Genomic DNA, 20133 nt, shown 5'->3' on the forward strand with positions numbered 1-20133 from the left:
ACAGGAAAATACTGTTCTCTTTTAAAAATCCTAATGAGCTAGGCATAGTGGTAAACACCTTTAATCCCGGCACTCTGGGGGCAGAGGCAGGCGAACCTGGCCTTCAGAATGAGTTCCAGAACAGCCAGGTCTATACAGAGAAACCTTATCTCAGAAAAAAAAAATAAAGAAAAAGTAAAAAGTAAAAAATATTTTTCAAATGATTTGCCTATGTCATCTAGTAAATGAAATTAAGAATAAAACTAAATCAAATTACCACTTGATTACTGTTAAAGATAATTCTTCCAACAACATGTAGCCATAAGCTAGACTTAGGAGTGAGGCTGGAGGGAGCTTTGAAAAGTTACACATTATTTAATGGCTTCCATATAAGTATTTCTATTTGTAAGCTAGATGTATCTGTCTCTGATGCAGGTGCAACTCAGAAAATACTTTTAAAGACCGTATGTACTTTTTATTTATTACATGATATATGTTTCTTAGAAGCTACTTGAAAACAAAATTGTACTGTGACTCTCATAAGAGAGCTTATTAAAGCATCCTATGATAAATAGTCCATAGAATAAAGGTTATTCAGTTACTCATAAAATTATACACTACTTAGTGAGGCTCAGTATCACCAACAGGCAAATTTGCAGAATTAATTTAATTACAGCAATTAATAGATTTAATATTTAATGTAAAGAAAACATTTGTCATACAATAAAATTGTGTGGAAATAAAATTTCACGTGGAAGGATTCCTTCCCAAGGCTGTAGAATTTCTGTGCATGCTTACAGTATGTTAGCAATGTGCCTATTCCACAAAAATTATAAATTCAGGGTGGGCAAACCTGATCCCAATTAAATCAGTTTAGGATTCTCATCCTTCAAATTCAGATGCTGTTGCTGCGCTTTGATCCTGTAACAGCTAGGCAACATCAGGACCACATTGGTCCCGAGAAAACAGGACCATCTCTGGCCGTGAGGAACACCACCCAGCCTAACCCAGTGGCCTAGAAAACAAACCCAGGACTAAGCAGGAAGTTATGATTCCTTAGGTAAGGAAGCTCAACTCTGCGCAGCTTCTCGAGCTACATTCTCACTGGACTCAAGTAGGAAAACCTGTGGCAGCCACAAACCAGCAACTGCTATTGAGAAAGAGACCCTATCTCCTGTCTCCAGGTCACCTGTCCTCACCGGGACCTGACTGCAATCTCTCCTTCTAATGGAAACGGAGCCTTTAAGATCACAATGTCAACTACCTACTTGTTGGGGAAGCCCACTCTTAGAAAGGTGTGAGACTCTTGAACACTTGCTGAGTTCTTAATCGGACTTAGGTTCTTGTTTCTCATGCAATGCCATGAAATTTGACACCATTCTGGATTTTCCAAAAGACTTCACTTATAATTGAACGCTGCATTCATTATTTTATTACTATTGTGATAAAATACGTGGGGGAAAGCAGCTTAAGGAAGGAAGGATTTCTTTCGGCTCACGGCTTGGTTACCACAACTCACCAGGCAGAGAAGGAGCACCCCAGGAATGTGAGGCCACTGCTCAGACTGCACCCCAGTCAGAAGTAGAGATGGATGCTGGTGCTCAGCTCACTTCCTCCTTTTAATTAGGTTTGGAACCTCAACAAATAGGACGGCACTACCAAATTTAGGGTCGGCTTCCCACCTCAGGTTACCGAATCGTGTAGCTCCCTTACAGATATTCCCAGAGGTTTACCTTCTAGGCAACCCTGGACCCTGTCAGGATGACAGTACTGCATACCTCTTGTAGGGTTGCACAGTACTACCTGCTGGATTAGTAGATGAAGCTTCTAAGTGGGTCCTAAATGTCTACTCTATAGTGGGAAGCATCCTCCCATGCCATCCTGAGACAAACAGCACATGACTGTGGCTCCACCACACAGACAAGACATCAGCAGTCATCTTCTGTCTAGAAGAGAGTTTACTTCATTAGCCACGTTACATCGTGAGTTCAATCCAATTTCTCAAGCTGCAACAACACAATCATCCAACCTAATTATCTTCATCGCAAGTATTTAAAAGCACTTTCTGAGAGCCATCTCTTTCTGTGTCAGGCAGGATCAACATCAAGTCAACAGCTCATCGAGTCTCTGTTCTGTCTTCTTGGAAAGGCTTAACACTGTAGGAAACGGTTATTTCTCGCAAGGGAGTATTGTCTCTCACCCTTGCAGGCACCAAAAAAGGGCTTCCTGGTCAATAAAAGCGTCCGTGCGTGGCCACTCACAGCTGTGCTTTAAAAACTAGATTCTCACGATCCCTTAAGCATAGCTGCTCTTGACATCCTACAGGGCTGAGAATACTACAGTCTGGATAACTTCTACAACACCACAGGACTGAGAATATCACGTCTGGATAACCTCAATAACACTTTGGATCATTGAAAGAGGCTTAGGGCAAAGAAGGAATTTTTAAAAGCAGGACAATGAGATATAATTTGTACATGAAATTCCATCCCAGACCACCACCCAGTAGAAATAATAATGGCTGCTCCCTGGGAATGCTCCAGAGGACTCACTGGTTTGTTTTTGAAGGATTCTTAACAGCCCATTTACCAAATGTCCCCAAACTCCATTTCCAAAACAATTTATCTAGGTTTCTTTTTAATCATCAAAAGAGGAATCAACCTATAACTTTTTTTAAGAAAAAAATAGATAATTTATTAGGAGAAAAGATGTCTTTTACACATTTTAGATGAATTTGTGGCAAAATTAATAAAAGAGCAGGCAGCCCAATCCCAATTCAAGCTAACCATTTGATTAATGGTAACAAATTCACTTCTGTGGCTGCCAAAGCCTAACAGCTTGAGTTTCAAGAGTGAACGTTGTCCTCTGCTCCTTCGGAAAGCAGCTTGGTTGTGCTGAAAAAGAAGGAATCTCACCACTTCGTGAGCCCCAGATAAGCCCCAAGGCTTGCTTCCAGTTACAAACACTGTGGTGTACACTGCAGGAGACACTCAAGCCAGGGACACAACCGCCCACCGCCCCCCGCAGTCAGTTCAACCCAGCTACATCCGAAAGGGTGGAGAGTGAACTCACTGATGTCTGATGTCGCTTGATGTCTATTGTGATGAGGCATTTAAAAACAAGTATTGGCGGCTCTGCTATTTGGCACTCAGGAACCAGCAACACACACAAGCCATGTTCAAGCTTAACGTTCTTACCTTATACACTTGACCATACGTTCCATTTCCAACCAGTTCCACCAACTCAAAGATTCCTGCAGGGTCCTGAAGAAAAACCAACAAAACAAAATTTAAAACACCATCTAAGGCCCTGTCATCATCAAAAGCAAAGACTCAAAATAAGCAATTAAATCGCTTGAATTTGAGGGGAGGGCAGTTTTTAGATGCAACTACTGAACAGTATGAATTCTTAAAAAATGTTTAATTAGACCACAGCTATGAAATTAGCCAATTCACTTTGTTTTTATGTCACATTTTTATGATGAATTTAAATCATAGAAAAGGAAGTTGCTTTCCATTCAAATAAAAGGGGTGGCTGGGGAAATGACTTCACAGAGTGCTTGCCATGCTGTCGTGGAATAATCCTTTCATACAAAGTGAAAATGTGCCACTCTGATCGGTCTAATAAAAGCTAAATAGCCAATAGCTAGACAAAATTTCCAGGCAGAGAGGATGCTGGGAAGAGGATGGGGAAGACACGAGGAGACCCGCAGGAAGAGGGAAAGCAGGATGGACAGTACACAGATGAGGTAAGTGAGCAACCGGGTAGTTGGAGTTGGAGAGTTGAAGACAGGAGGGTTCCTGGGACTTGCTGCCTGGGCAGTCTAGCAAACCATTGTGCTCCAGGTTCAGTGAGAGAAAGGAAGCTTTGTCTCAACATATAAAGTGGAGAGTGCCTGAGGAGATAGCTGACATTGACTTCTGGCCTCCATGTGTGCATACATATCCATGCATACCACACCTATATCCACATGTGTGTATCCTCACATACAAACAATAAAAAAGAATCAGCAATGTTCTCACTATGAAATCAAGGGGATCTTGCAGCAACATTGAGGAACTATGAAAGGCACAGGTCACCTAGAGTAGCTTTTGGACTATTTCTACTGAAATGTCTGAGCTGCTTACTAGGGTGGGTAACGGGAAGTAAACAAGGAATGCTGGCTAGTTTGTTTGTTTGTTGTTTTTAACAACATAAGCAAGAGTGACCTAGGAAGAAGAAACCTCAATTGAGAAAATGACCCCCATCAGATTGGCCTACAAGCAAGTCTGCGCGTGATCTTATTGTCTCATGATTGATGTAGGAGGGCCCAACCCACTGGTAATGCCATCATTGGCCTGGTGGTTCTGGGTTGGGGTAACAGCAGGCTGGGCGAGCCCCAGAGAGTAAGTCACTCAGCAGCTTTTTTCATTGTTACTGCTCTTTCCCCCATGTCTCTGTTCTTGCTTGAGTTCCTGTCCTGACTTCCCTCAATGGTGGACAGAGATCAGGACATAAAAGCCAAGTAAACCCTTTGCCCCACAATGCCTATGGTCAGGCTGTTTATCACAGAAATCTAATACAACATGTTCCCGAAGCGTGAGACAGTCTTCTTTACAAAATGCAACAGTCTCCAAGAAAGAAATGGGGATCTAGAAAGCCACTTCCCTGAATGTTTTTCCCTCTCATATCTGCAATGCTGCCCTTGAACAATATGCATTTGCAATACTCACAGGGTAATTGAGAGATTTGTAATTCAACCTAAGAGAAGGATTATGGAAGTTTATGGCAGCAAACAGGTCTCTAACAACCCTCCCCTCAAAGCCAACTAAGTGTCATGGGGCTCCGTGAATGTCTGACAGTCACCGCTCCTACTGCTAAGCCACAATCCCAAGAAGTGTAGAAGAAAATGAATCCATTAAGTCCACAAAAGTTCTTAAAATTCAAGTCTGAGCCAGAAGGCAGCTTTTACCCCTAAGATTCCTAAACAGATAAGAAATTATTTCTTTAAAGAAATAAACTGAGACCAAAAAAAATAACTCAGGAGCTAAAGGCCAGCAAGCCTGAGGACAGGAAGAATCCCAGGAACCACTTGGTGGAAGAAAGGAGTCAAGCTCCAGCAGGGTGTCCTCTGAACACACACCATGCACACATGCACACACGCACACACGCGCACACACACATGCGCGCGCACACACACATACAAGCTAAAAAAAAAATAAGTGTTAGGCAGAGCAAGGACAGGGACAGGAGATATTTAGCGCAAAAAATTACTGCCCTGTCAGCATAAGAGAACAGAACTGCCAGCTCTAATAATTTCTCAAGAAACCCAGACGTTTTCCTTAAGGTGTGATCTAATTTTTAAGTGTTAGTGACTTAATTTAACTAATATATGTGTGTGTGAGTGAGTGAGTGTGTGTGTGTGTGTGTGTGTGTGTGTAGAGAGAGGGGGGATTAAAAACAAACAAAACAACCTGAGAGCAGAGCCTACCTCTAGTGAATGCACAGAAGAGCAAGCACCTGATGCATGCTACAGCAGAGTAGAGGGGACCGGCCTGTTAGCCTCAGACATAGGACCAAAAGTAGCTATAACCTGAGCACTGTGTGACCCCAGGAGGGCCTGGAGGCACAGGCTAGCGTCTGAGCCAGCCAAACACAGTGGCTTTTATCTTGCCGTGACCCCATGAAAAGCTGACTATTAATACCTAATAGTAATCACTTTGGGGTTTTGACAAGGTTGGATAGCCAAGGCTGGCCTCTCACTCACTATGTAACCCTGTGTAAAGAATGACCTTTAACCTTGACCCTCCAAGTGGAGGGGGGATCACAGGTGCTGGGTTGTGCTAGGAAAGTGAAGAAAGTGAGGAGTGACCACTCCAAGGTGTGGCTGCAGGGAAGGTTTTATGGTAGACCTGAGGGAGAGAACAGTCAGAGGCATCTGGGAATCCAGAGCAGCAAGAGAAAGTAGTAGACTGACTACGGCCAGCAGAGTGAACTTGGTCGTGGGGGTGGAGGGCAAGAGAGGGGCAAGAGAGAGAGCACCAAGAGAGGAAGACAAAAGAAAACTAAGAGGGTGCAAGGCCCCAAAGGCAGGGTTCTATAAGAATAAGAATCTGGGTGAAAGGAGGCCCATAAACTAGAGAAAGCAGCTCAGGGTAGGGGTGGGTGAGAAGGCTGGGAAGATGCATGGGCAGTTGTGGCACTCAGAAACCCAAGAGGACAGCATGTGCTTCAGTATGCTAATAGGCACCAGAGATAGCCAGTTTCTTTTGGACAAAGATTTTGTGAACTGGACCACATCCCTAGCCCTAGTAACCACTTTTATCCTGTGTGCAAACCCACAGTATTACCGAAGCGGAAGAGGGTTGCCTCAGAGACACCACTCTGATATTCCCTGGCAACCAAGCCCGTCTCTGGAAGCCCAGGATGACTTTTCTGTGAGGGGCCTTTCATGATGCATTAGCTCCCCCTGCATTCGCTGAACCATGCAGACCTTGGTGGAACCATGTGTACGCAGAGCTGTTGCCCTTACACGTTTCCCTCCTCCGATGAGTCACAAATGGCCTGACTTGGAGAAGCACTGGAATGTTTACCTAAGCATGTCCTAGCCTTTGCTACCAACTACCGAGGGAGGGGGGGATGGAGGGAGGGAGGGATGGAGGGAGGGAGGGAGGTGTTCCATGACCAATTAGCCACCACTTGCCTAAAAGAAGTTGGAGAAAAAATAAAAGTGTTAAAAGGATCAGAATGTAGAGCCAAAGACCTAGTATCCGTACCATTTGTTCTCCATCTCAACAAGCTGCTCCAGTCCCCGTTGCCATCACCTCCCAGGCACGCTGCACCGTTCTCCAACACTGTAAAGCTGCCACACACAGAAGTCCCTATAGCATTCCCGGCTCTGAAGACATCCATGAAGCCCACCGGTGTGACAGGCTGTCAGGACGTGGCTGTGTGCAAGGCCACTAAGAGGAAATGCTGTCCCTAATAATCATGTTACAGAGACAAACTCGCGCAGAGACAGAGCTGGCTTAATTCTCCCTCTCATGTTTGCTTAGCTGTCTCAAAGGCAGGATGGGCAGCGCGAAAGAAGGTTCTGCACTCTGCGGAGAAAAGAGCAAATCACTGACATTTACAGACCTGGGAATCCCTGTTGCCTACATATGCCTTTATTCAGATCTTAACCTTTACTTGGAAGCACAGAAGAGGATTTAATTCCAAGTTAGAGTAGTTTACATTATTTCATAATAAAATATAACTGCATATCAAAAGGCAGCTTGTTCCCTGGAAGAAAATGTTACTTTCCAGCAAGTGCTGATAAAGGCAATTTGATTAGCTGTTATAATAAGAAATTGAAGTAATAGCCAATGTTTCACGACCACTTATGTGCAGGGGCCTATTCTTAGCAACTTCTATAAATGGCGAATTTAATTATCACAACTCCATCAAGTGGGCGGTGCTTTTTGATTTTGTTTTGTGGCACTGGGAGTTGAATCTAGGGCCACATTGTGTTAGTTAGGCAAATGCTCGATCACTGGGCTATAACTTCAGTCTTTGTTTTTACTTTTATTTGGATGTTGTCTTGTTTGTTTTGAGGTTTGATCTCATATATTTGAGGTGAACTTAAACAATAGTGTGTATCCAAAGGTGGCCTTGAAATTCTGATCCCCCTGACTTCACCTTCCATTCCAGACCTGTTCCGCCATTCCCTGTTTGCAAAGAGGGAGAGATGGAACCCAGAGTTTTGCGCATGCTAGCGAGCACTCCACCAACTGAGCTTCAGCCCCAGGCCCTACTTTTTGAGTCTAAGGTCCAGGCTTGCCCTTGATCTATAGTGCAGGCAAGCCCGGAGCTGGCAGGCTCTTGACACTAGCTTTATTTCACACTCCTCCACCACCAGGCGTGAACTGCTATTGCTAATGCTACCTTTAATGGTCTTCAGGTGAGGAAACTGAGGCACAGTCCCAAATCAGAATTCTCAGCCCCTAATTCAATACTTACTATCTCTCTGGCTTTGGCAAGATTCAGAGATGTTCTGAACCTTGGTCTCTTCAATCTAAAATGAGAACTTAATTCCTTACCTCCAGGGTAGCTGTGAGGATTGCGAAAGTTTCTAGACCAGCCCAGGATCTGATATATAATCACGCTTCAATAAACATCCATCATCTTTCATTCCTTTCCTTTTGTACACTTCCAAATGAACTCAGTTAATAAACAGGGAATATGCCATAAGAAAATCCAGCCGGTCTTTTTTTTTTTTTTTATAGATTTCTAGCTTTAAAATCATATAAAATTAGAAAAGCCAGGCAAAGAAAACCTATTGCTTTTCAATCAGTAATATCACCTCAGGCTTAGCAAGCAGGGTTAGATATTTATGGACAAACGAATGCCTTGTAAATGTGAGGTGATTGAAAGGACTCATTAAGGCGTCCTGGACACTCACTGGGATAAAATCGCTCTTACATCAGTTGATGACTAAAGGCCTAAATGGCGGCATTGATATCTGGGGCCTGACTCTGCAGCTGGGTGAAGAGATTTAAGATCCAGGAATTAATATTCCCAGTCTCTGAGTTAGACTGTCCCTCTTCCAGGCCCTCTAAATGATGCTAGATTTATTGGAATACAAAGTCACACGTCAAGGGTTGGAACAGGTACTCTTGGATCTCTATTGAGGAAACCACTTCCTTTATAAGGTGAATGATGCTATTGATCCTTTTCTTCATCAGTCAGGTTTTGAGAAAGATGATGAAGGACCAGAAGGGTTCATGAGCAAGGGCCCAAGTCCTTCAGGATGTCCAACCTGTGGCCTGGGGGCCATGTGAATCCCTGTGTGCCTACGAACATGTCCCAGCATACTTGTAGACCACAAAGTGATAGCAACAGGTTGAAGGCCCCTAAAACACCACTTGTAGGCACAGCATAAGACTCTCAAGCAGAATCTCTTACTTGGAGCCCTAGTCCTTTGGCAGGGTAAATAGAGCCCAGAAGAACTCGGATGGTTGATACAGCTCCTAGAACTCGTCTACCCCCGGATTGCCCACTGACATCTGCCAGACAACTGTGCTTACTCTAAACTTACTGGCCTGAAAAAGACCAAAATGTTATTTCCCGTAGAGCCATTCTTAGCAGCTGTTTTGTTGGGTTTCAGCCCTAACTGACAAGCATATGCTTACAAAAGCAAGACAGAATGAAGCAAACAGGAACAGGGGAGACTCCACATTTGTCTGGAGCCTGCAGGCTTTTTCCACACCATCCTTCCAAAGCAAGTACCTTGTGCGGAAGTGTCCTGCTGACCCTGCATCCTTAGGTTCTAGTCCCTGCTTCCCTCACAAGGAGGCCAGGTCTTTCCCAAGCAAGTTCTTACTTCCTGTCCCTTTCTAATTCAGGGGAGTGGGGTGACAGAGGCATCAAAGGTCATGTCTTACACAATAGAGCTTACTTAACCTCTGATATCCACAGGCACCATCCACAGCCACCTGCTGGGTTATGCTTATTCTCCAAGTTGTTCCAGCTGATGGGGGAAAAGCTACCAGTGAAATGCTGCAATCTGCCAGTGAACTATGGTGACAGTGGCACCGAGGAAACAGGGTTCCAAGACCCACCCCATCCAGGACATCCAGAATGGAAGGCCAGAAACCACTCTTCATTTCATGCTGGCCCAAGCCACACTGGAAGTAGAAAAATCAAAGGAGAATAATGCATAAAATAAGGGACTGGAGATACAGTTCATTGGAAGACCTTGTCTGGCATGCAAGAGTCCCTGAGCTTGAGCCCTGGTTTTTTTGGTTTTTTTTTTTTTTTTGTGTGTGTGTGTGTGTGTGTGTGTGTGTGAGTTTGTGCTTGTGAGTGTGTGTGAGAGTATGTGTGAGTGTGTGTGTGTGAGTGTGTATGTGTGTGCATATATATGAAAACAAAATACTTGCTTCATCTTATTTGATTATTTCTCTAGGAGATAAATTAAACTATGTAGACATTTCATAGCATTGGTCGAAAACAGTATTCAAATGTGGATCTATGTCCTGCTAAAGTTGTTGAGCTTCTCATACTCTGGAGTCACCATCTTTAAGATGGGCAATACGAGCCAGGATACCTTCTCTGCGAGGCTGTTTCCTGCACGTGAACACACCAGAGCCTCATGTTAGACAAAGTCTTCTGAGAAGCCTTGAGTCCCACAACTCCAGGTCTCCACTTGTCCCAGACTGAGGTCCTCTTTTACCAACACTGGATGCCCAGTCAGGTCCAGGCAGGGTTAAAACATAGCTGCCAGCCCTCCAGGACCTGCTGTCCAGGCTCTTAGACCTGAGGGCAGAGCCTAGAGCCCTTACCTTTTGTTTGGGTTGCGGTGGGCACAGTTCCATTCTCAAATGGTCAGGAGCCAGCAATGGAAGAGTTTTCTAAGCTCCTGCCATTGTTCGCCCACAATTCTATAGCTCGAGCTGGACTCACAGAGGACTGGCTCCTCAGATCAAGAGCTCTCAGATTTGGGGCTGTGTTTCAAGTTATAGCAGACATTAGTGCTGTAGTGGGGACAGGCAACGGGCTGTGTGCTTTGCACACATTTTCCCAAGGGAACCCTTGTAAGAGCTCATCCAGCCCTAGTGAAGCAGTGGTATTACCACCGTCACAGGTCTACAGTTTACATCTCCTTTGGCAGTCCTATAGGTGTAGACTGAAGGGTGCTGCCCACTGTGCTGTAAGCATCTCTATCCAAGGCTGTCCTATAGGTGCAGACTGAACGGTGCTGCCCGCTGTGTTGTAAGCGTCTCTGTCCAATTGAGAGCCAGCCCTCTGTAAAGGGTGCTCATGTTTCTAACCCAGAGTCATTTTTTGGGTCCTCAAGATTTTGCTGGGACTCAAAGGCTTGAGTCTACTGCATTTTCTACAATGTGGACTTCAACACAGGTTACCAGCACTGATAATGCTAATATATCTAAAACTTTTATCTCTTTTTGTAAACTTCGAAAAGTTCTTATAGGCTTCAGGGAGTTAGTTGTAAGATTTGGATTCATCTGTCACAAGTAAAATGGATTCCAGATAAATACTCCTGTCAATCAACAGCCTAAACTTTCCCACTACTGCGTAGCCTTGGGGGTGGGCTCCCCCTCCCCCAACTACCAGGACCATGGGTATGGAAGTTTCAAAGGTACCCCCAGGATAAAAATTTTCCCCCAGACTCCTTAACTTTTTCTCCAGCCCCTATGGTGTATCTGTCCCAGCAGGCTTCCAATCAACTGCAGGATGCAAGCTGGTACCAACACACCATCCTACATGCTTCTGACAGAATTTCCAACCATCCCAGACTGCTCCAAGGAGGCTAGGCCCAGGTAGTCCACAGAACCTGGCAGTGAGAAAAATGCATGCCTCACACACGCCTCTCTCCTTTCCCAGCCTTGATCGATATTCCAGCCTTCCTGCTCCTCCAACAACGACAGCAACAATAGCAGCAGCAACAACAACAACACCCCATTGCAGCAGGAAGTAATTACAGAAGAGATTACTTCGTTCTTCATTACCAACAAAAAGCTGAACTGTCTGATCCCACAGAAACATGGACAAATCTCACTCGGTGCCTGCGTATCCTCCCCATGCTTCCCACACCGCTCCCTGCCCTAAACCTCTCCAGCCAAGAGGCTGGGCTTCATTCCCTTCCGTTTCCCAGCTTCTGGTTTCTTTATAACTCAGACATTTGTGTCAGGTGCTCTCTTGGTTCTTCTCTCCCTCTTGGTCCTCGGCTCCCTCTCTTCTCTTACTCCATTGCTTCACCTCTCCCTCCTCTCATGGCCTGGTCTATTCTGCTAGCCATGTTCTGTCTGGACTCTTTCAGATGCCTGTGGCTGAACTCTCCCTCTACAATAAAAATCTTCCCTTCAACCATGGGTAGGAGCAGTCACGTCTTCATTTCCACTCAATAGTAATATGAGAAAAAGTGTTATGAGCCCCAGTTTTCAGATAATGAAACTAAGGAATAAAATAATTTGTCCATGGTTAAAGTAAGTCATAGAGATAGCAGTCAGGAGCATGAAATAAGGGTTTAAAAAAAAAACAGCAAGGGAGCCAGCGGTGGTGACACACGTCTTTAATCCCAACACTCGGGAGGCAGAGGCAGGCGGATCTCTGTGAGTTTGAGGCCAGACTGGTCTACAAGAGCTAGTTCCAAGAAAGGCTCCAAAGCTACAGAGAAAACTTATCTTTAAAAAAAAAAAAGTAATGGTAAAAATGTTTCCCCTGGAGTACTGTGCTGAGCACAGAAAATGACATGTATGAAGCATTTAACACAATCCATGGCCGAGCTTAATAAACAGGAGTATACCGGTCTTGGTGCTAGGAATATTAAAAATTGCTCCAGGCCAGTAAAAGCATTGGTCAGTGCTGGATCTAGCATTTAAATCTAAATATTTTGAGTCTAATATGTTAAACGATTATACACGTCTTTAAAAATGGTCCCTGACAAAATTAATGTGGGGCAATGAGGATGACAAGGACCTTGTATCTTCTCAGACAGAGCAGGGGCGGTGACCTCAAGCCAAACCGTTCAAATACCCAGTGGCTGGGAACACACAACGTTGGTTTTACCATGGCAGTTCTATCCCTGCCTCCCCTTAGTGACAGGAGCTCTGGAGGGAGGAGCCAAGCAACCCAGATTTCTCTCTGCAGCAGTCACACACCCACACACACTTGGCCATTCCATGAGATGAATATTAATTACTTTGAATTAGCCAGTCGGTGTGAGAAGCAGCGGTGTTTAGTAGTTAAGACCGTGTACTCTTCAGCTGAAAAGCCTGATTCTGACCTCAGCTTTACTGCCTAGGGGCTAGGGAGCTTTGATCATGCTGTTTGATCTCTCTGTGCCTCCACTGCCTCAGCGGTAATAGTGTCCATAAGAGAAGGCATTACAGTAATATCTGACATATTTTAAATTCCCAAAAATGTATGCTAAAACTTCTTGATCCAAAATTGCGTAGCTTCCGTTCATTTCATTCAATCCAGAGTTCTGGGTATCTAGATCATGTATAATAGACAGTCAGTGAAAGCTAGGGGAAGGAGAGGCCCAGATCTCAGCTGTGCCCTCGACAGCAGCTTCTACCACAGCTCAGGAAGACCTCGCTAGTCATTTTACAGAGGCGCGCTGGAGCCCTCAGCGAGGACTCACAGACACTCAGAAGAGCAGGTTTTCTACCAAAAGAGCTGGAGTGGCTTGTCCAAGATGTTGCTGGCTGGAATTGAGTCATAACTTCAAAAATTTGTTTGTCTGCTTTTTTTCTTCTGTCCAATGAAGGCCTTTGGTAGACTAAAGGTCTCACTTTGTCCCATCTAAGCAGGGGGCCTGAAAGGGAAGACCCCAAGAGTGATAAGGAGCACAGTGGGCAGTTGTAAACTCTAGTTGCTTGGTTTGAAAATAAGGCAATTTATGCATTTAATTTATTTATGACATGTAATTAATTTATATCACTGTGATAACCCATTTGGTGAGCCATACATAAACGTCAACATAGGGAATTAATCATTATTTTCAAAATATATTTCTCTCCATTCACAGACCTTATATAGTCATACCCACCATTTAGCTTAGTTTCATATGATCTCCATAGCGATGAAAAAAAATCTACATAAGCTGATTTCATTCACTGGTCTCCATTAGGAAATGGGCATATACAGTTAAGAACACAAAACTAAGAGGGGAAACAACCAAAGAAAGATTTATAACTCACGTCTGAATATTTCTTTAGGTTTTGATGTGCAGTTGTTTCATTTTATTTTTAAATACTTATTTGTTATTTTATGTTTACATGTGTGTGCCAGAATATATGTATGTATGCACAGCAGACGCATGCAGGGACTCATGAAGGCTAAAGAAGAATGCCAGGGTCCCTGGAACTGGAGTTAAGGGTGACTGAGTCACCTGATGTCCTCTGCAAGAGCAGTAAGTGCCCTTCCCCACCGAGACATCCCTTAAGCATGGGCCTGGTTATTTTGAGCCTTTGGCTGCTGTCGAGACTCACTGGCTGGTCTTCTCATACTCCTTTGCCTGAAGTTCCCTCTGCCATATCCACACACTGAAGCGCCCCTTCCATATCCACACACCAAGGTACCCCCTGCTGTATCCACACATTGAAGAGCCCCCTGCCGTATCCACACACCAAGGTACCCCCTGCCGTATCCACACACTGAAGCGCCCCGCCATATCCACACACTGGTACACAGAATACGGGGTATGAGCCCACTCAAGATTTGAATGCAGAGGTTGTTTCCAATACATTCAGAGTCATAAAACAATGGGCTGACTCCAGAAAGCAGGGCAAGAAAAATGCATGAGTGTTTCACAAATTTTGGACAAGAATAGGTGTCTTCAACTGTCCCGGAGGCCACTGCAGGTCACAACCCAAGTGGCTAGGAAGAGTGATTTGCACACGGAGGCCCAGGTCAGTCTCCCACATGGGCAGGCTTCTTCAGAGATGCTATGATACAACTTCGCGGGGAAATGCATCACGGGGTTGACAGAGATATGCAAACATCGGATTCCTCTGGACCTGTCAGGACAGGGCAACTTTCCTGTATTTCCAGAAGCACCAGGTCCAGATGATGGGAACCAGCCTCACAAAGCCTCTGGCGTTCTGCCTTGCTGAGATGCTTAGATGAGGGAAGAAGATAGCAGCTGCAGCAGATGGACGTGAAGACAAGGACTGATTGCCTAAATAATTAACTGAGAAAGATTAGGAAGGCATCCAAGGCTCTACTTTGGAAAGGAGAGCCTTAGCTGGACCATTCCCCAAAAGCTACTCATTTACCACCTGCTTATAGCAAACCAATTACGTGAATGTTTGCTCGAAAGTACTTCCAGCAGCTCTTCCCACATCCTAAGTCACCACGCAGAAGTGACCGATACAAGAGAGTGGAAAAGATATCTAGTAAGTACACAAGCCACCCTTGACTGCCTCTAACCTTGACCCCTCTGACAGCAGAAGGGACCCACAGATAAGGGTCCAAGATGGGGAGGCTGGACACGGTGATAAAGTCAGTGATTCGGGCCTTCTCTCTGGGGTGCTCAAGAAAGCAATACTGATTGCTTGGGTCTCCTCTGATTTTTTCACACCGTAGGAGGATTGGGATGGCCCAGAGCCATGGAGGAACAGCTGAGAACGTGTCAACAGATCTGTCATCCGGCATACGAAGAAATAAGCCAATCCCAGTCCATCACTTGATGTCACCGTTAATGGTACAGATGGCTGGTTATCAACTCAGACAGACTGTTGGCTGATTATAGGGCCTCATTTGTATACGATCCCCCTGACCCAAAGCTTTTGTGCCTGTGGCTAAGGCAGCATGGTATGATGTGATGTGTGTGTGTGTGTGTGTATGTGTGTAGTTTGGTGGTTTGTTGATCTTACAAGACAGATAATGGAATAGGAAGCTTTTTACTATCCAATGAGCACCTAAGTGCAAATTTAGACAAATCAAAAGCTATAGCTGAATTTCCTTGGGTTGTGATAAATTTCTATAAATATTAGATTTCCACTGTCAGATAAGATTGGAACAGGAAATATGGCTCAGACAGTAAAATGTTTACTGTACAAATACAAGTATTTGAATTCAGAGCTGAAGAGCCCACATTACAAACAAACGAGCAAGTAAAGAAACAGGTGATAACGGCAGCAAGTCCTCTAGTCCCCATCTGAGGAGATGCGGATGGCCAATCCTTGGGGCTCACTCCAATCACAGGCCCAAGGCCTGATGGTACCCACATCAAGGATGGTTCATCTTACCTCAGTTAATGCAAGCTAGAGACACATCATGCCAAAGTGTGTCTCCTGTGTGACTCTAGTTCCTGTCAGGTGGACTATATTAACTCCACAGGCAGGTCAGCAGATTTATTGTAAGGCTTTCGAAAGGACTGCTCAGAGGAGAGTATATCAACTGGAGAAAGGATTTTTTTTTTTTGCCTCCTCCACCCCCTCCCCATCTTCTTCTTTCCAGATTTTCAGATTACCTGGAACCCTATAGCCATTTCTGATCCTGAGGTGAATTAAGAATGAAGACCGTGTCCTTTGCTTTGCACAAGCTTTTCAGTTTCAGGAGGTCCCACTTATTAATGGTTTCTCTCAGTGTCTGTGCTAATGGAGTTATATTTAGAAAGTGGTCTCCTGTGCTAATGAGTTCAAGTGTACTTCCCACTTTCTCTTCTATGAGGTTTTGTGTGGTTGACCTTATGTTGAGGTCTTTGATCCATTTGGACTTGAGTTTTGGGCATGGTGATAGACATGGATCTATTTTTACTTTTCTACCTGTTGGTATCCAATTATGCCAGCACTATTTGTTAAATATGTTTTTTTTTTCATTTTATATATTTTGCTTCTTTTTCAAAAATCAGGTGTTTCTAGGTGTGTGTATTAATATCTGGGTCTTCTATTCGGTTCCATTGGTCCTCCTGTCTGTTTTTATGCCAATACCAGACTGTTTTCAGTACTGTAGCTCTGTAGTAGAGTTTGAAGTCAGGGATTGTGATGCCTCCAGAAGTTCTTTTATTGTACAGGATTGTTTTGTCTATCTATCCTGGGTTTTTTGCTTTTCCTTATAAAGTTGAGTACTGTTCTTTTGAGGTCTATGAAAAATTTTGCTGAGATTTTGATGGGCATTGCATTGAATCTGTAGATTGCTTTTGTCGCCATTTTTACCATGTTAATTCTACCTACACATGGGCATGGTAGATCTTTCCAATTTCTGGTGTCTTCTTCAATTTCTTTCTTCAAAGATTTAAAGTTCTTGTCATACAGGCCTTTCACTTGTTTGGTTGGAGTTACTCCGAGATATTTCATGCTATTTGTGGCTATTATTAAGGGTGTTGTCTCTCTGATTTCTTTCTCAGCCCACTTATCATCTATGTACAGAAGGGCTACTGATTTTTCTTTTTTAGTTAATCTTATATCCTGCTACATTACTGAAAGTGTTTATGAGTTGTAGAAGTTCATGGGTAGAATTATTTTGGGTTGCTTATGTAAACTATCATATCATCAGCAAACAGTGAGAGTTTCACTTCTTTTTTAATTTGTATACCCTTGATCTCCTTTTGGTGTCTTATTGTTCTAGCTAGGACCTCAAGAACTATATTGAATAGACATGGAAAGAGTAGACAATCTTGTCTTGTTCCTGATTTCAGTGGATTAGCTTTGAGTTTCTCTCCATTTAGCTTAATGTTGGCTGTTGGCTTGCTGTATATTGCCTTTATCATGTTTAGGTATGTTCCTTGTCATGGTCAACAAGAGAAAATGACAGCTTACAGAATGGGAAAAGATCTTCACCCAACCCACATCAGACAGAGGACTGATCTCCAAAATGTACTAAGAACTCAAGAAATTGGTTATCAAAAGAACAAATAATCCAATAAGAAAAATGGAGTACAGACCTAAATAGGGAACTCTCAAAAGAGGAATCTAAAATGGCTGAAAGACACTTAAGAAAATGTTCAAAACATCCTTAGTCATCAGAGAAATGCAAATCAAAACAACTCTGAGATTTCATCTTACACCTGTAAGAATGGCCAGGATCAAAAACACTGAGTTCAACTTAAACTGGAGAGGTTGTGGGGAAAAGGGAACACTTCTACATTGTCGGTGGGAGTGCAAGCTGGTACAGCCCCTTTGGATGTCAGTATGACTATTTCTCAGAAAGTTAGGAAACAACCTTCCTCAAGATCCAGTAATACCACTTTTAGGTACACAGCAAATGATGCTCAACGTGCCACAAGACATGTGCTCAACTATGTTCATAGCAGCATTGTTTGTCATAGCCAGAACCTGGAAACAACTTAAATGCCCCTTGACCAAAGAATGATTAAGGAAAATGTACATTTATACAATGGGAGTACTACACAGCAGAAAAAAAATGACACCTTGAAATTTGAAGGCAAATGGATGGATCTAGAAAACATCATATTGAGTGAGGTAACCCAGACCCAGAAAGACATATGTACTCACTCATAGGTGCTTTTAGACATAAAGCAAAGAAAGCCAGCCTACAACTCACAACCCCAGAGAATCCAGACAACAATGAGGACCCTAAGAGAGACTTACATAGATCTAATCTACATGGGAAGTAGAAAAAGACAAGATCTCCTGAGTAAATTGAGACCATGGAGAGGGTTGAAGGGGAGAGGGAAGGAAGGGAGTGGAGCAGAGAAAAATCTATAGCTCAATAAAATCAATTTTAAAAAAGGAAAAAAATGATGATCATATGCTAGACTGTTAGAACAGAACAATAAGATGATCTTAAGACTCGGGTAACCATGGAACCTCCATGCCATCACTATTCTGCCAGTGTCTGAACTTCATTATAAGAGAGAGATAAAGTATCTTCCTAAACCACTAGAATCTGTATTTCTATCTGCTGCAGATAGGTTCTAATTGTTCTGCTTTCGAGTCTATTGCTCAGATTTTAAATTTACTTAGATGTAGCGAGCTATACTTATTTACACTCTTCTTACACACCAGCCTTTTGTCTTTTAGTAGAATTGGTGGTCATTACTCTTCAAATATGCCATATCTCCTTCTTCTCTGTATTGGAAAATGGCATTTTCCTGGGCTTTAAAAAATGTTTTAGTTTTAAATTATGTATATGTGTGTACATGTGTGGGGGTCTGGGCACACGGGTTAAGGTGACCTCAGAGGCCAGAGGCATCGGGTCCTCTGGAGCTAAAATTTCAGGCAGCTGTGAGTGAGCCACCAGAGATGGGTCCTGAGGACTGAGCTCTGGCTCTTTGCAAGAGCAGTAGGTGCATTAGGCCTCTCTCCAGTCCTCACAATGTTTCCTGAAGCTGGATATGGACACATGACTTACTCTGCCCGTGAACTGTGTCAGGTGGTGATGCGCCCCTTGGAAGGCCTGAGGGCCAGGTGGCACTATCGTGATGACTGTGGACGTGTGCGTGTGTGTGCATGTGTGTGCGTGTGTGTGTGTGTGTGTGTGTGTGTGTGAAGCTTCCCTTAGTCAGCCTGTGCCCGCCCTTGGGACACTGAAGAACAGTGCACTCTGCTGACCCACACTCGGCCTATGTGACATGGTCAAAGCTAAACGTCACTTGGAAAAAGAAATCACTAAGATTAGCAAAAGTTGGGTCAATCTCATGGACAGAAATATCTAAAAGCTGTAATAGCAGTAATTATGCCATATAGTGCTTTCTGATTAACAAGCCAGGATTTGAGACAAACTACTTACTCACTAAACATCTGTATGCCCTAGAAATTATACACAGCACTTCATAAATGTTATTACACCTCTGCATCCATCCTATGAGGAACATTGCTAAGAAAAAAAAAGGAAGAAAGAGAAAGAAAAATCCTATTCCTAGTCCTATTGTCTCCCACCTATAGCATGTGAAGATGGTCTTGAAAAATTCTTACAAAGGTGGCTAATACACAAATTCTGGTGGCTCATTCTTACTAAGAAAGTCATAAAAACTCAAAAGATGGTACCTGCTTTACATGACTGACCACATCCTACAGGGCCTAAAGCAGAGCACTTGGGACTTGTAGTCTCTGTACCCAACTGTAAACAGGAGAACTACAAGTCTTCTGGCTGCCCACTGGAAGGCATTTGAACTCCAAGCACGCTTTTTAAGTCACTGTCAAGGTAGCCTAGCAGCTAAGAATAGTCTCCTCACTGCCGTGGCAACCCAACTGGAAGGCTGCTTATTCACACAAAGACAAAACCAGGCTCCATTCAAGCCAGGGTTGCATTTTGATTGTACTCCACTTTCCCCTGGCAAAGGGCTACCAAAGGAACACGGCTTCCTTCAAAAATACTTCTTACTGGCCTGTGGAAAACAGCCTTTTCTTAGCCTGGAAATTTCTAGAAAGGAAGATATATTTTACTGCTATAAGCACAGAGACTTTAAGATGGGCTCTGAACAATCCAGTGGTCCACACCCAGGCCAGAGCATCATACGGCAACGTCAGGGGCACGTCATGAGCAAGGGATCTCTGTTGGATTACAGCAAACTGTGTTCATTTCCTGCACCCTTCAGTGTGCTATTACAGACCCTCATTGGCTCCCCTCCGCTTCTCCATCTCCAACCTCAGGCCCGTGTTTAAATCCACAGCATATCCCTCCTCCATGATCAGCCACAACCTCGGCAGCGATGTTCTGCCAATTTTGTGAATTATTTTTATTCTTGTTTTTTCCCCTCTT

At 43.8% G+C, this 20133-nt stretch overlaps 1 protein-coding gene across 6 annotated transcripts in view; it reads right to left on the reverse strand.

Annotated features, from left to right (window-relative positions):
* Positions 1-20133, reverse strand: part of Tnik (TRAF2 and NCK interacting kinase) — a 385833-nt gene that overhangs the window by 297046 nt on the left and 68654 nt on the right. For all 6 annotated transcript variants that reach the window (XM_057756804.1, XM_057756803.1, XM_057756801.1 and 3 more), the window contains exon 2: positions 3177-3242. In XM_057756804.1, the coding sequence (XP_057612787.1) occupies positions 3177-3242 (66 nt within the window). The remainder of the gene's footprint in view (positions 1-3176; positions 3243-20133) is intronic.

This window comes from Chionomys nivalis, chromosome 24, assembly GCF_950005125.1.
Source record: "Chionomys nivalis chromosome 24, mChiNiv1.1, whole genome shotgun sequence".
Classification (NCBI taxonomy): Eukaryota; Metazoa; Chordata; class Mammalia; order Rodentia; family Cricetidae; genus Chionomys; species Chionomys nivalis.